The 16,539-nt window shown below is 48.4% G+C and overlaps 2 protein-coding genes across 2 annotated transcripts in view; one reads left to right on the top strand and one right to left on the bottom strand.

Annotated features, from left to right (window-relative positions):
• Nucleotides 1-517, top strand: part of LOC115187893 (vacuolar protein sorting-associated protein 13B) — a gene marked incomplete at its 5' end in the record, with an annotated part of 34,152 nt that extends 33,635 nt beyond the window's left edge. The window contains 1 exon segment of the mRNA XM_029746942.1: nucleotides 101-517. Within this exon segment, the coding sequence (XP_029602802.1) occupies nucleotides 101-349 (249 nt within the window).
• Nucleotides 518-6,310: 5,793 nt separating this feature from the next.
• The window catches only part of LOC115187910 (regulator of G-protein signaling 22-like), a 26,162-nt gene continuing 15,933 nt past the window's right edge, over nucleotides 6,311-16,539 (bottom strand). Inside the window, exons 11-15 of the mRNA XM_029746967.1 lie at nucleotides 16,374-16,532; nucleotides 12,520-12,699; nucleotides 11,489-11,752; nucleotides 10,027-10,126; nucleotides 6,311-7,709 (exon numbers count right to left, since the gene is read on the bottom strand). Coding sequence (XP_029602827.1) covers nucleotides 7,636-7,709; nucleotides 10,027-10,126; nucleotides 11,489-11,752; nucleotides 12,520-12,699; nucleotides 16,374-16,532 — 777 coding nt within the window. The 3' untranslated portion in view covers nucleotides 6,311-7,635. The remainder of the gene's footprint in view (nucleotides 7,710-10,026; nucleotides 10,127-11,488; nucleotides 11,753-12,519; nucleotides 12,700-16,373; nucleotides 16,533-16,539) is intronic.

Here is a 16,539-nt window from a genome sequence, read left to right on the forward strand (position 1 = left end):
TCAGATTTCAGAACATGCAGGAAACATCACTAAACCTCCTCCTCCCCTCCCCCCTCCTCTCCTCCCTCCTCCCCTCCCCTCCCCCTCTCCTCCCCCTCAGAGTGACAGTGGGAGGGAGTGGTTATCAGAGCAGCAGTACAGTCGTCTGGTGGACTATGTGACTCGTGCGTCTGCGTTCCTCTCCCCCTCGGCCTCGTCCCTCCAGCAGGCTCCTCCCATCACCCCGGCCGAGCCTCAGCCCGCCGTCACCAAGACCTACCGTTACCTGGTCAACCCCGCCCACGGCGCCGTGTTCGTCTCCAAGTTCACCATGGTCAAGAACAAGGCACTGCGCATCGGCTTCCACTGACACACCTGTACAAACACACACACCTTTACAGAGACACACCTGTACACACACACCTTTACAGAGACACACCTGTACACACACCTTTACAGAGACACACCTGTACACACACCTTTACAGAGACACACCTGTACACACACCTGTACACACACACACCTTTACAGAGACACACCTGTACACACACCTTTACAGAGACACACCTTTACAGAGACACACCTGTACAGAGACACACCTGTACACACACACACCTGTACAGAGACACACCTTTACAGAGACACACCTGTACACACACACACACACCTTTACAGAGACACACCTGTACACACACACACCTTTACAGAGACACACCTGTACACACACACACCTTTACAGAGACACACCTGTACACACACACACACACCTGTACAGAGACACACCTGTTGTACTCTCTCTTTAGGTTGCCTTGAAGGTTTAATATCCTCTATGCGTTATGAAACAGTTCACCCTGTCATGGGAAGAGGGTTTAAACTTTGATTTACTCTGAAACATTTCAATAAAACACCCGTGGCAGTGAACACTAATGTTGAGGAGACTGGAGGGTTTACAGTACGTCCCAAATGCCACACTATTCCCTATATAGTGCACTACTATAGAACAGGACCCAATGCCACCCTAATCCCTATATAGTGCACTACTATAGAACAGGACCCAATGCCACCCTATTCCCTATATAGTGCACTACTATAGAACAGGACCCAATGCTACCCTAATCCCTATATAGTGCACTACTTTAGCCCAGGTCCCAATGCCACCCTATTCCCTATATAGTGCACTACTTTAGCCCAGGTCCCATAAGCCCCCTGTGTTGGGAATAGGTTGCCATTTGGTCGTTTCAGCCGTCATATTGTCCTTAAGCCGAGTTTCTCTGTGCTCTTTATTCCTGTATAACTGAGCTGTTTAAAGCTCTTAACGGGCGAGAGTCTCTCTGACGGCGTCACGGTGCCGATGGTGCCTGTGGTGCTGGCGGTGGTGGTGGTGGTGGTGCTGCCGGTGGTGCTGATGGTGGTGCCGGTGGTGCCGGAGGTGGTGGTGGTGGTGGTGCTGCCGGTGGTGCTGATGGTGGTGCCGGCGGAGGTTCCGGTGGTGGTGGTGGTGCCGGTGGTGCTGGTGGTGGTGGTGGTGCTGGAGGTGCCGGTGGAGGAGTGAGCACGTTGGACCAGTCAGAAGAATATCATGGTTCATATCCAAGCTGTCAACTAAAATATGGTTGTGGGAATTTGTTGCTTTTCAATGTATTGTTTTTTCTTTCTAGAAGACGTATCACATTACGATGAGATGTTTTTAACATCAAATCGTTTAGTTCTGTGTATTTTTGAGTTCATGCCCAAGATCGTTTACCTTGTTTTAAATTCTGTTAAAAACGCGGCTTTATGGAATAAAACATGGCTTTTTGTACTCGAATGCTTTTTGATGGTCTGGATCACGTGTCCAACTCATTCCACAGAGGGCTGAGTGTCTGGGGAAAACCTTTACCTCCTCCCTTTGTACTTGATTGATTAATTAAAGGTCACTAATTAGTAAGGAACTCCCCCTCACCTGGTTGTCCAGGTGTTAACTGAAAGGAAAAACCTGCAGACACCAGGCCCTCCGTGGAAAGAGGTGGACCCCCCCTCTGGGTTACATGGATAATATATTGTATTAATAGTTTAATAAATTACATTCTAATAAAATATTGAAGTTGTGATGTCACGTGATTCCCTTGACCAATAGTACATGCTCAGGTTATTAAATTTAGTCGATCTACGAAGTGACATTAGGGCTCAGTGTTATCCTGACAAAGCCACTAGGAGGTGACATTAGGGCTCAGTGTTATCCTGACAAAGCCACTAGGAGGTGACATTAGGGCCCAGTATTATCCTGACAAAGCCACTAGGAGGTGACATTAGGGCCCAGTGTTATCCTGACAAAGCCACTAGGAGGTGACATTAGGGCCCAGTATTATCCTGACAAAGCCACTAGGAGGTGACATTAGGGCCCAGTATTATCCTGACAAAGCCACTAGGAGGTGACATTAGGGCCCAGTATTATCCTGACAAAGCCACTAGGAGGTGACATTAGGGCCCAGTATTATCCTGACAAAGCCACTAGGAGGTGACATTAGGGCCCAGTGTTATCCTGACAAAGCCACTAGGAGGTGACATTAGGGCCCAGTGTTATCCTGACAAAGCCACTAGGAGGTGACATTAGGGCCCAGTATTATCCTGACAAAGCCACTAGGAGGTGACATTAGGGCCCAGTATTATCCTGACAAAGCCACTAGGAGGTGACATTAGGGCCCAGTATTATCCTGACAAAGCCACTAGGAGGTGACATTAGGGCCCAGTATTATCCTGACAAAGCCACTAGGAGGTGACATTAGGGCTCAGTATTATCCTGACAAAGCCACTAGGAGGTGACATTAGGGCCCAGTATTATCCTGACAAGCCACTAGGAGGTGACATTAGGGCTCAGTATTATCCTGACAAAGCCACTAGGAGGTGACATTAGGGCCCAGTATTATCCCTGACAAAGCCACTAGGAGGTGACATTAGGGCTCAGTGTTATCCTGACAAAGCCACTAGGAGGGTGACATAGGGCCCAGTATTATCCTGACAAAGCCACTAGGAGGTGGTGACATTAGGGCCCAGTATTATCCTGACAAAGCCACTAGGAGGTGACATTAGGGCCCAGTATTATCCTGACAAAGCCACTAGGAGGTGACATTAGGGCCCAGTATTATCCTGACAAAGCCACTAGGAGGTGACATAGGGCCCAGTGTTATCCTGACAAAGCCACTAGGAGGTGACATTAGGGCCCAGTATTATCCTGACAAAGCCACTAGGAGGGTGACATTAGGGCTCAGTATTATCCTGACAAAGCCACTAGGAGGTGACATTAGGGCCCAGTATTATCCTGACAAAGCCACTAGGAGGTGACATTAGGGCTCAGTATTATCCTGACAAAGCCACTAGGAGGTGACATTAGGGCCCAGTATTATCCTGACAAAGCCACTAGGAGTTGACATTAGGGCTCAGTATTATCCTGACAAAGCCACTAGGAGGTGACATTAGGGCTCAGTATTATCCTGACAAAGCCACTAGGAGGTGACATTAGGAGGTGACATTAGGGCTCAGTATTATCCTGACAAAGCCACTAGGAGGTGACATCAGGGCCCAGTATTATCCTGACAAAGCCACTAGGAGGTGACATTAGGGCTCAGTGTTATCCTGACAAAGCCACTAGGAGGTGACATTAGGGCCCAGTATTATCCTGACAAAGCCACTAGGAGGTGACATTAGGAGGTGACATTAGGGCTCAGTATTATCCTGACAAAGCCACTAGGAGGTGACATTAGGGCCCAGTATTATCCTGACAAAGCCACTAGGAGGTGACATTAGGGCTCAGTATTATCCTGACAAAGCCACTAGGAGGTGACATTAGGGCCCAGTATTATCCTGACAAAGCCACTAGGAGGTGACATTAGGGCCTAGTATTATCCTGACAAAGCCACTAGGAGGTGACATTAGGGCTCAGTATTATCCTGACAAAGCCACTAGGAGGTGACATTAGGGCCCAGTATTATCCTGACAAAGCCACTAGGAGGTGACATTAGGGCCCAGTATTATCCTGACAAAGCCACTAGGAGGTGACATTAGGGCTCAGTATTATCCTGACAAAGCCACTAGGAGGCGACATTAGGAGGTGACATTAGGGCTCAGTATTATCCTGACAAAGCCATTAGGAGGTGACATTAGGGCTCAGTATTATCCTGACAAAGCCACTAGGAGGTGACATTAGGGCTCAGTATTATCCTGACAAAGCCATTAGGAGGTGACATTAGGGCCCAGTATTATCCTGACAAAGCCACTAGGAGGTGACATTAGGAGGTGACATTAGGGCTCAGTATTATCCTGACAAAGCCACTAGGAGGTGACATTAGGAGGTGACATTAGGGCTCAGTATTATCCTGACAAAGCCACTAGGAGGTGACATTAGGGCTCAGTATTATCCTGACAAAGCCACTAGGAGGTGACATTAGGAGGTGACATTAGGGCTCAGTATTATCCTGACAAAGCCACTAGGAGGCGACATTAGGAGGTGACATTAGGGCTCAGTATTATCCTGACAAAGCCATTAGGAGATGACATTAGGGCTCAGTATTATCCTGACAAAGCCACTAGGAGGTGACATTAGGGCTCAGTGTTATCCTGACAAAGCCACTAGGAGGCGACATTAGGAGGTGACATTAGGGCTCAGTATTATCCTGACAAAGCCATTAGGAGGTGACATTAGGGCCCAGTATTATCCTGACAAAGCCACTAGGAGGTGACATTAGGGCCCAGTATTATCCTGACAAAGCCACTAGGAGGTGACATTAGGGCTCAGTATTATCCTGACAAAGCCACTAGGAGGTGACATTAGGGCCCAGTATTATCCTGACAAAGCCACTAGGAGGTGACATTAGGGCCCAGTATTATCCTGACAAAGCCACTAGGAGGTGACATTAGGAGGTGACATTAGGGCCCAGTATTATCCTGACAAAGCCACTAGGAGGTGACATTAGCGCTCAGTATTATCCTGACAAAGCCACTAGGAGGTGACATTAGGGCTCAGTATTATCCTGACAAAGCCACTAGGAGGTGACATTAGGGCTCAGTATTATCCTGACTAGGAGGTGACATAAGGGCCCAGTATTATCCTGACAAAGCCACTAGGAGGTGACATTAGGGCCCAGTAATTTCCTGACAAAGCCACTAGGAGGTGACATTAGGGCCCAGCATTATCCTGACAAAGCCACTAGGAGGTGACATTAGGGCTCAGTATTATCCTGACAAAGCCACTAGGAGGTGACATTAGGAGGTGACATTAGGAGGTGACATTAGGGCTCAGTATTATCCTGACAAAGCCACTAGGAGGTGACATTAGGGCTCAGTATTATCCTGACAAAGCCACTAGGAGGCGACATTAGGAGGGTGACATTAGGGCTCAGTATTATCCTGACAAAGCCATTAGGAGGTGACATTAGGGCCCAGTATTATCCTGACAAAGCCACTAGGAGGTGACATTAGGAGGTGACATTAGGGCTCAGTATTATCCTGACAAAGCCACTAGGCGGTGACATTAGGGCTCAGTATTATCCTGACTAGGAGGTGACATAAGGGCCCAGTATTATCCTGACAAAGCCACTCGGAGGTGACATTAGGGCCCAGTATTATCCTGACAAAGCCACTAGGAGGCGACATTAGGAGGTGACATTAGGGCTCAGTATTATCCTGACAAAGCCATTAGGAGGTGACATTAGGGCCCAGTATTATCCTGACAAAGCCACTAGGAGGTGACATTAGGAGATGACATTAGGGCTCAGTATTATCCTGACTAGGAGGTGACATAAGGGCCCAGTATTATCCTGACAAAGCCACTCGGAGGTGACATTAGGGCCCAGTATTATCCTGACAAAGCCACTAGGAGGCGACATTAGGAGGTGACATTAGGGCCCAGTATTATCCTGACAAAGCCATTAGGAGGTGACATTAGGAGGTGACATTAGGGCTCAGTATTATCCTGACATAGCCACTAGGAGGTGACATTAGGGCCCAGTATTATCCTGACAAAGCCACTAGGAGGTGACATTAGGAGGTGACATTAGGGCTCAGTATTATCCTGACAAAGCCACTAGGAGGTGACATTAGGAGGTGACATTAGGGCTCAGTATTATCCTGACAAAGCCCCTAGGAGGTGACATTAGGAGGTGACATTAGGGCTCAGTATTTTCCTGACAAAGCCACTTTGTGGGAGGAATTATTTGACCCACGCGAACAGGACCGACGACGTGACTAAACAGAAAGCAACTTGACCGCGATTCATGTATACAGTGGATATGAACAAATTAATGTGATATTTCAGGCTCTCTCTCCCCAGTTCATAGTACAATGTAGGCTACACACATTTACAGTGATATGGGGGATAGAGACGTTTATTTCTACATTACAAACAAACAACTTTTCTGAAAAATGTCAACACTGCCATGTTGTGCTGAGTCTTCCTGTTGGAAAGCAACATCAGACTTAACGCTGAAACAGATGCACCTCCCCAGAATTCATTTCTCTGCAGTCGGTTTGCTTCAGCCTTTCCACTCAAACAAGCCCATTTCCTGTCCTGGGGGAGACGACAGAGCTCTACTGGGCCTGGTGTTGGCTCTGTCCTGGGGGGGAGACGTTAGAGCTCTACTGGGCCTGGTGTTGGCTCTGTCCTGGGGGAGACGACAGAGCTCTACTGGGCCTGGTGTTGGCTCTGTCCTGGGGGGGAGACGTTAGAGCTCTACTGGGCCTAGTGTTGGCTCTGTCCTGGGGGAGACGACAGAGCTCTACTGGGCCTGGTGTTGGCTCTGTCCTGGGGGGGAGACGTTAGAGCTCTACTGGGCCTAGTGTTGGCTCTGTCCTGGGGGAGACGACAGAGCTCTACTGGGCCTGGTCTTGGCTCTGTCCTGGGGGAGACGACAGAGCTCTACTGGGCTTGGTGTTGGCTGGGGGAGACGTTAGAGCTCTACTGGGCCTGGTGTTGGCTCTGTCCTGGGGGAGACGACAGAGCTCTACTGGGCCTGGTGTTGGCTCTGTCCTGGGGGGGAGACGTTAGAGCTCTACTGGGCCTGGTGTTGGTTCTGTCCTGGGGGAGACGATAGAGCTCTACTGGGCCTGGTGTTGGCTCTGTCCTGGGGGAGACGACAGAGCTCTACTGGGCTTGGTGTTGGCTGGGGGAGACGTTAGAGCTCTACTGGGCCTAGTGTTGGCTCTGTCCTGGGGGAGACAACAGAGCTCTACTGGGCCTGGTCTTGGCTCTGTCCTGGGGGAGACGACAGAGCTCTACTGGGCCTGGTGTTGGCTCTGTCCTGGGGGGAAGACGTTAGAGCTCTACTGGGCCTGGTGTTGGCTCTGTCCTGGGGGAGACGACAGAGCTCTACTGGGCCTGGTGTTGGCTCTGTCCTGGGGGGGAGACGTTAGAGCTCTACTGGGCCTGGTGTTGGTTCTGTCCTGGGGGAGACGATAGAGCTCTACTGGGCCTGGTGTTGGCTCTGTCCTGGGGGAGACGACAGAGCTCTACTGGGCTTGGTGTTGGCTGGGGGAGACGTTAGAGCTCTGCTGGGCCTGGTGTTGGCTCTGTCCTGGGGGAGACGACAGAGCTCTACTGGGCCTGGTGTTGGTTCTGTCCTGGGGGAGACGACAGAGCTCTACTGGGCCTGGTGTTGGCTCTGTCCTGGGGGAGACGACAGAGCTCTACTGGGCCTGGTGTTGGTTCTGTAGGGAGAGTCTGCTGACCTTTGACCTCAGACTGTGGGCAGATGACGAGTCTGGAGGACAAGGGAGAGGAGACTTATTGTTGTGGTCAGACTACATCCTACAGGTGGGATTTACAATGTGAGGACTGTAGAGAGGACCAGACTGTAATATACTGTAGAGAGGACCAGACTGTAATATACTGTAGAGAGGACCAGACTGTAATATACTGTAGAGAGGACCAGACTGTACTGTAATATACTGTAGAGAGGACCAGACTGTAATATACTGTAGAGAGGACCAGACTGTAATATACTGGAGAGAGGACCAGACTGTAATATACTGGAGAGAGGACCAGACTGTAATATACTGTAGAGAGGACCAGACTGTAATATACTGTAGAGAGGACCAGACTGTACTATACTGTAGAGAGGACCAGACTGTACTATACTGTAGAGAGGACCAGACTGTAATATACTGTAGAGAGGACCAGACTGTAATATACTGTAGAGAGGACCAGACTGTAATATACTGGAGAGAGGACCAGACTGTAATATACTGCAGAGAGGACCAGACTGTAATATACTGTAGAGAGGACCAGACTGTAATATACTGGAGAGAGGACCAGACTGTAATATACTGTAGAGAGGACCAGACTGTAATATACTGTAGAGAGGACCAGACTGTAATATACTGTAGAGAGGACCAGACTGTAATATACTGTAGAGAGGACCAGAATGTACTGTAATATACTGTAGAGAGGACCAGACTGTAATATACTGTAGAGAGGACCAGACTGTAATATACTGTAGAGAGGACCAGACTGTAATATACTGGAGAGAGGACCAGACTGTACTGTAATATACTGTAGAGAGGACCAGACTGTAATATACTGTAGAGAGGACCAGACTGTAATAAACTGTAGAGAGGACCAGACTGTAATATACTGTAGAGAGGACCAGACTGTAATATACTGTAGAGAGGACCAGACTGTACTATACTGTAGAGAGGACCAGACTGTACTATACTGTAGAGAGGACCAGACTGTAATATACTGTAGAGAGGACCAGACTGTAATATACTGTAGAGAGGACCAGACTGTAATATACTGGAGAGAGGACCAGACTGTAATATACTGTAGAGAGGACCAGACTGTAATATACTGTAGAGAGGACCAGACTGTAATATACTGTAGAGAGGACCAGACTGTAATATACTGTAGAGAGGACCAGAATGTACTGTAATATACTGTAGAGAGGACCAGACTGTAATATACTGTAGAGAGGACCAGACTGTACTATACTGTAGAGAGGACCAGACTGTACTATACTGTAGAGAGGACCAGACTGTAATATACTGTAGAGAGGACCAGACTGTAATATACTGTAGAGAGGACCAGACTGTAATATACTGTAGAGAGGACCAGACTGTAATATACTGGAGAGAGGACCAGACTGTAATATACTGTAGAGAGGACCAGACTGTAATATACTGTAGAGAGGACCAGACTGTAATATACTGTAGAGAGGACCAGACTGTAATATACTGTAGAGAGGACCAGACTGTAATATACTGTAGAGAGGACCAGACTGTAATATACTGTAGAGAGGACCAGAATGTACTGTAATATACTGTAGAGAGGACCAGATGTACTGTAATATACTGTAGAGAGGACCAGACTGTAATATACTGTAGAGAGGACCAGACTGTAATATACTGGAGAGAGGATCAGACTGTACTGTAATATACTGTAGAGAGGACCAGACTGTAATATACTGTAGAGAGGACCAGACTGTAATATACTGTAGAGAGGACCAGACTGTAATATACTGTAGACAGGACCAGACTGTAATAAACTGTAGAGAGGACCAGACTGTAATATACTGTAGAGAGGACCAGACTGTAATATACTGTAGAGAGGACCAGACTGTAATATACTGTAGAGAGGACCAGACTGTAATATACTGTAGAGAGGACCAGAATGTACTGTAATATACTGTAGAGAGGACCAGACTGTAATATACTGTAGAGAGGACCAGACTGTAATATACTGTAGAGAGGACCAGACTGTAATATACTGGAGAGAGGATCAGACTGTACTGTAATATACTGTAGAGAGGACCAGACTGTAATATACTGTAGAGAGGACCAGACTGTAATATACTGTAGAGAGGACCAGACTGTAATATACTGTAGAGAGGACCAGACTGTAATAAACTGTAGAGAGGACCAGACTGTAATATACTGTAGAGAGGACCAGACTGTAATATACTGGAGAGAGGACCAGACTGTAATATACTGTAGAGAGGACCAGACTGTACTGTAATATACTGTAGAGAGGACCAGACTGTAATATACTGTAGTGAGGACCAGACTGGACTGGACTCCCACCTGTCCCAGTGGAGGACGTGACGTCCAGCTGGGCCTGTCTCCTCAGCAGCACCTCCTCTCTCTCCAGGGCGACCATGTATTTAGAGTAGGACCAAGATAACTGTTATAGAAGAGACATGTAGTTAGAGAGTAGGACCAAGATAACTGTTATAGAAGAGACATGTAGTTAGATAGGGACCAAGATAACTGTTATAGAAGAGACATGTAGTTAGATAGGGACCAAGACAACCGTTATAGAAGAGACATGTAGTTAGAGAGTAGGACCAAGATAACTGTTATAGAAGAGACATGTAGTTAGAGAGTAGGACCAAGACAACTGTTATAGAACAGACATGTAGTTAGATAGGGACCAAGATAACTGTTACAGAAGAGACATGTAGTTAGATAGGGACCAAGACAACTGTTATAGAATAGACATGTAGTTAGATAGGGACCAAGACAACTGTTATAGAAGAGACATGTAGTTAGAGAGTAGGACCAAGATAACTGTTATAGAAGAGACATGTAGTTAGTTAGGGACCAAGATAACTGTTATAGAATAGACATGTAGTTAGAATAGGACCAAGATAACTGTTATAGAAGAGACATGTAGTTAGAGAGTAGGACCAAGATAACTGTTATAGAAGAGACATGTAGTTAGATAGGGACCAAGATAACTGTTATAGAAGAGACATGTAGTTAGATAGGGACCAAGACAACTGTTATAGAAGAGACGGACCAAGATAACTGTTATAGAAGAGACATGTAGTTAGAGAGTAGGACCAAGACAACTGTTATAGAAGAGACATGTAGTTAGATAGGGACCAAGACAACTGTTATAGAAGAGACATGTAGTTAGAGAGTAGGACCAAGATAACTGTTATAGAAGAGACATGTAGTTAGTTAGGGACCAAGATAACTGTTATAGAATAGACATGTAGTTAGAATAGGACCAAGATAACTGTTATAGAAGAGACATGTAGTTAGAATAGGACCAAGACAACCGTTATAGAAGAGACATGTAGTTAGAGAGTAGGACCAAGATAACTGTTATAGAAGAGACATGTAGTTAGAGAGTAGGACCAAGACAACTGTTATAGAACAGACATGTAGTTAGATAGGGACCAAGATAACTGTTACAGAAGAGACATGTAGTTAGATAGGGACCAAGAAAACTGTTATAGAAGAGACATGCAGTTAGAGAGTAGGACCAAGATAACTGTTATAGAAGAGACATGTAGCTAGAATAGGACTAAAAGGTGTTTACCTGTTGGCTAGGGTAAAAGGTGTTTACCTGTTGGCTAGGGTAAAAGGTGTTTACCTGTTGGCTAGGGTAAAAGGTGTTTACCTGTTGGCTAGGGTAAAAGGTGTTTACCTGTTGGCTAGGGTAAAAGGTGTTTACCTGTTGGCTAGGGTAAAAGGTGTTTACCTGTTGGCTAGGGTAAAAGGTGTTTACCTGTTGGCTAGGGTAAAAGGTGTTTACCTGTTGGCTAGGGTAAAGCAGCTCTCTGCTCTCCTGTAGTCCTCTGTGTTTCTCCTCCTGCTCTTCCTCTGGAAACCTCTCCTCTTCCTCCTGGGCTCTCCTCTCCACTTCCTTTTCCTCCTCTCTCCTCCTGCGGCGCTGTAGTTTAGCACTCTGTTTGTTCATGCTGTTCTGCAACAGTGGCAGCACCTCCTCCTCCTGCACACCGCTGCTGAACGACAGGAACTCTGGCCACAGCTTCAGGAGCTCACTGAACACACACATCTACTACACAGAGAGAGAGAAACAGAGAGAGAGAGAGACAGACAGATTTGATTCTCATTTTTTTATTTTGTAAATATCCAAAATAAGCTTTGGCAATATGTATATTGTTACGTCATGCCAATAAAGTGAATTGAATTGAATTGAGAGAGAGAGAGAGAGAGAGAGAGACAGAGACAGAGACAGACAGTGAATATACAGGATCCTTGCTATAGTCAGGTGTACACTGAGTGTACAAAACATTAGGAACACCTTCCTAATATTTGCGTTCAGTCGGGACATGGACTCTACAAGGTGTCGAAAGCGTTCCACGGGGATGCTGGACCAACGCTTCATACCGTGTCCAGTTGGCTGGATGTCGTTTGAGTGGTGGACCATCCTAGATACACACAGGAAGTTGTTTAAACACTCAAACCGGTGCGTCTGGTACCTACTACCATACCCATTTCAAAGGCTCTTCAATCTTTTGTCTTGTCCCCTTCAACTCTCTGAATGGCACACCTGGATTCACCTGGTCAGTGTGTGTCACGGAAAGAGGAATGTTTTGTACACCCAGCGTATATTGCTCTGTCTGGTCTGGTCTGGTCGGTCCGTCCGTCCGTCTGAGTAGGTATATCTTCCCCAGTGAGTCTGTCTGTCTGTCTGTCTGTCTGTCTGTCTGTCTGTCTACCTGAGTAGGTATATCTTCCCCAGTGAGTCTGTCTGTCTGCCTGCCTGCCTGCCTGCCTGCCTGCCTGCCTGTCTGTCTGTCTGTCTGTCTGTCTGTGTACCTGAGCCTCTCTGAAGACGTAGGGCCCCATCTCGCCCCTCCTCTCCAGGATGTGTGAAGCCTGCTCTGGGGGGATGTCTATCTGCAGGGCCGGCGGGACGGAGGACTGGATGAAACAGCTGATGATGGTGGACACCTTGTCCTGGACTACAGCCTCCAAACAGTGGGAATGACACAGATCCTAATGGGAGAGGAGGGAGGGAGGGAGGGCGGGATGGAGGGAGAGAGGGAGGGAGGGAGGGATGGCATGGGGGGTGGGGGTGGGAGGGATAGCATGGGGGAGAGGGAGGGAGGGAGGGATGGTATGGGGGAGAGGGAGGGAGGGAGGGAGGGATGGCATGGGGGAGAGGGAGGGAGGGATGGTATGGGGGGTGGGGGTGGGGGAGGGAGAGATGGCATGGGGGAGAGGGAGGGAGGGAGGGAGGGATGGAGGGAGAGATGGCATGGGGGAGAGGAAGGGATGGTATGGGGGAGACAGATCTATTATTCATTCAAGAAGATTACCAAGGCCCAGTGTAGACCCCAGAGATAACAGCACCAGATTACCAAGGCCCAGTGTAGACCTCAGAGATAACAGCACCAGATTACCAAGGCCCAGTGTAGACCTCAGAGATAACAGCACCAGATTACCAAGGCCCAGTGTGGACCCCGGAGATAACAGCACCAGATTACCAAGGCCCAGTGTGGACCCCGGAGATAACAGCACCAGATTACCAAGGCCCAGTGTAGACCTCGGAGATAACAGCACCAGATTACCAAGGCCCAGTGTGGACCCCGGAGATAACAGCACCAGATTACCAAGGCCCAGTGTGGACCCCGGAGATAACAGCACCAGATTACCAAGGCCCAGTGTAGACCTCAGAGATAACAGCACCAGATTACCAAGGCCCAGTGTAGACCTCGGAGATAACAGCACCAGATTACCAAGGCCCAGTGTAGACCCCAGAGATAACAGCACCAGATTACCAAGGCCCAGTGTAGACCTCAGAGATAACAGCACCAGATTACCAAGGCCCAGTGTAGACCCCAGACATAACAGCACCAGATTACCAAGGCCCAGTGTAGACCCCAGAGATAACAGCACCAGATTACCAAGACCCAGTGTGGACCCCAGAGATAATAGCACCAGATTACCAAGGCCCAGTGTAGACCTCGGAGATAACAGCACCAGATTACCAAGGCCCAGTGTAGACCTCAGAGATAACAGCACCAGATTACCAAGGCCCAGTGTAGACCCCAGAGATAACAGCACCAGATTACCAAGGCCCAGTGTAGACCCCAGAGATAACAGCACCAGATTACCAAGGCCCAGTGTAGACCTCAGAGATAACAGCACCAGATTACCAAGGCCCAGTGTAGACCCCAGAGATAACAGCACCAGATTACCAAGGCCCAGTGTAGACCTCAGAGTTAACAGCACCAGATTACCAAGGCCCAGTGTGGACCCCAGAGATAACAGCACCAGATTACCAAGGCCCAGTGTAGACCCCAGAGATAACAGCACCAGATTACCAAGGCCCAGTGTAGACCCCAGAGATAACAGCACCAGATTACCAAGGCCCAGTGTAGACCTCGGAGATAACAGCACCAGATTACCAAGGCCCAGTGTAGACCTCAGAGATAACAGCACCAGATTACCAAGGCCCAGTGTAGACCTCAGAGATAACAGCACCAGATTACCAAGGCCCAGTGTAGACCCCAGAGTTAACAGCACCAGATTACCAAGGCCCAGTGTAGACCCCAGAGATAACAGCACCAGATTACCAAGGCCCAGTGTAGACCCCAGAGATAACAGCACCAGATTACCAAGGCCCAGTGTAGACCCCAGAGATAACAGCACCAGATTACCAAGGCCCAGTGTAGACCTCAGAGATAACAGCACCAGATTACCAAGGCCCAGTGTAGACCTCAGAGATAACAGCACCAGATTACCAAGGCCCAGTGTAGACCTCAGAGATAACAGCACCAGATTACCAAGGCCCAGTGTAGACCCCAGAGATAACAGCACCAGATTACCAAGGCCCAGTGTAGACCCCAGAGATAACAGCACCAGATTACCAAGGCCCAGTGTAGACCCCAGAGATAACAGCACCAGATTACCAAGGCCCAGTGTAGACCCCAGAGATAACAGCACCAGATTACCAAGGCCCAGTGTAGACCCCGGAGATAACAGCACCAGATTACCAAGGCCCAGTGTAGACCTCGGAGATAACAGCACCGGATTACCAAGGCCCAGTGTAGACCCCGGAGATAACAGCACCGGATTACCAAGGCCCAGTGTAGACCTCAGAGATAACAGCACCAGATTACCAAGGCCCAGTGTAGACCCCAGAGATAACAGCACCAGATTACCAAGGCCCAGTGTAGACCTCAGAGATAACAGCACCGGATTACCAAGGCCCAGTGTAGACCCCAGAGATAACAGCACCAGATTACCAAGGCCCAGTGTGGACCCCAGAGATAACAGCACCAGATTACCAAGGCCCAGTGTGGACTCCAGAGATAACAGCACCAGATTACCAAGGCCCAGTGTAGACCTCAGAGATAACAGCACCAGATTACCAAGGCCCAGTGTAGACCCCAGAGATAACAGCACCAGATTACCAAGGCCCAGTGTAGACCCCAGAGATAACAGCACCAGATTACCAAGGCCCAGTGTAGACCCCAGAGATAACAGCACCAGATTACCAAGGCCCAGTGTAGACCTCAGAGATAACAGCACCGGATTACCAAGGCCCAGTGTAGACCCCAGAGATAACAGCACCAGATTACCAAGGCCCAGTGTGGACTCCAGAGATAACAGCACCAGATTACCAAGGCCCAGTGTAGACCCCAGAGATAACAGCACCAGATTACCAAGGCCCAGTGTAGACCTCAGAGATAACAGCACCGGATTACCAAGGCCCAGTGTAGACCCCAGAGATAACAGCACCAGATTACCAAGGCCCAGTGTAGACCTCAGAGATAACAGCACCAGATTACCAAGGCCCAGTGTAGACCTCAGAGATAACAGCACCAGATTACCAAGGCCCAGTGTAGACCTCGGAGATAACAGCACCAGATTACCAAGGCCCAGTGTAGACCTCAGAGATAACAGCACCAGATTACCAAGGCCCAGTGTAGACCCCAGAGATAACAGCACCAGATTACCAAGGCCCAGTGTAGACCCCAGAGATAACAGCACCAGATTACCAAGGCCCAGTGTAGACCTCAGAGATAACAGCACCAGATTACCAAGGCCCAGTGTAGACCCCAGAGATAACAGTCTCAGTCTAGTTTTCATGGATAAGGCCAAAAATACAATGCTTACATTTCCTTCCCTTTTATGACAAAATAGTCACATGTAAGAATATAACAATTGAAATGATGTATTTCTTTGTGTGAAAAGGTTTGGTTCAGTCTTACCTTGTACATCTGGGCCTCCAGCCAGAAGAGAAGGTTTGGTTCAGTCTTACCTTGTACATCTGGGCCTCCAGCCAGAAGAGAAGGTTTGGTTCAGTCTTACCTTGTACATCTGGACCTCCAGCCAGAACAGAAGGTTTGGTTCAGCCTTACCTTGTACATCTGGGCCTCCAGCCAGAAGAGAAGGTTTGGTTCAGTCTTACCTTGTACATCTGGACCTCCAGCCAGAACAGAAGGTTTGGTTCAGCCTTACCTTGTACATCTGGACCTCCAGCCAGAACAGAAGGTTTGGTTCAGCCTTACCTTGTACCTCTGGACCTCCAGCCAGAACAGAAGGTTTGGTTCAGCCTTACCTTGTACCTCTGGACCTCCAGCCAGAACAGAATGTTTGGTTCAGCCTTACCTTGTACCTCTGGACCTCCAGCCAGAACAGAATGTTTGGTTCAGCCTTACCTTGTACCTCTGGACCTCCAGCCAGAACAGGATATCATTCTCCAGGAAGTCTCCCTTCAGAGAGACGAAGCTCCGGAACAGATGACATGTGACGGGGTTGAGCAGAGCCTTCCGGAGAGCCAGGATCTCCCCTGCAGAGGTCATCCACGTCCCCTTCACCTGCAGC

This window comes from Salmo trutta, unplaced genomic scaffold (assembly GCF_901001165.1).
Source record: "Salmo trutta unplaced genomic scaffold, fSalTru1.1, whole genome shotgun sequence".
NCBI classification, from domain to species: Eukaryota; Metazoa; Chordata; class Actinopteri; order Salmoniformes; family Salmonidae; genus Salmo; species Salmo trutta.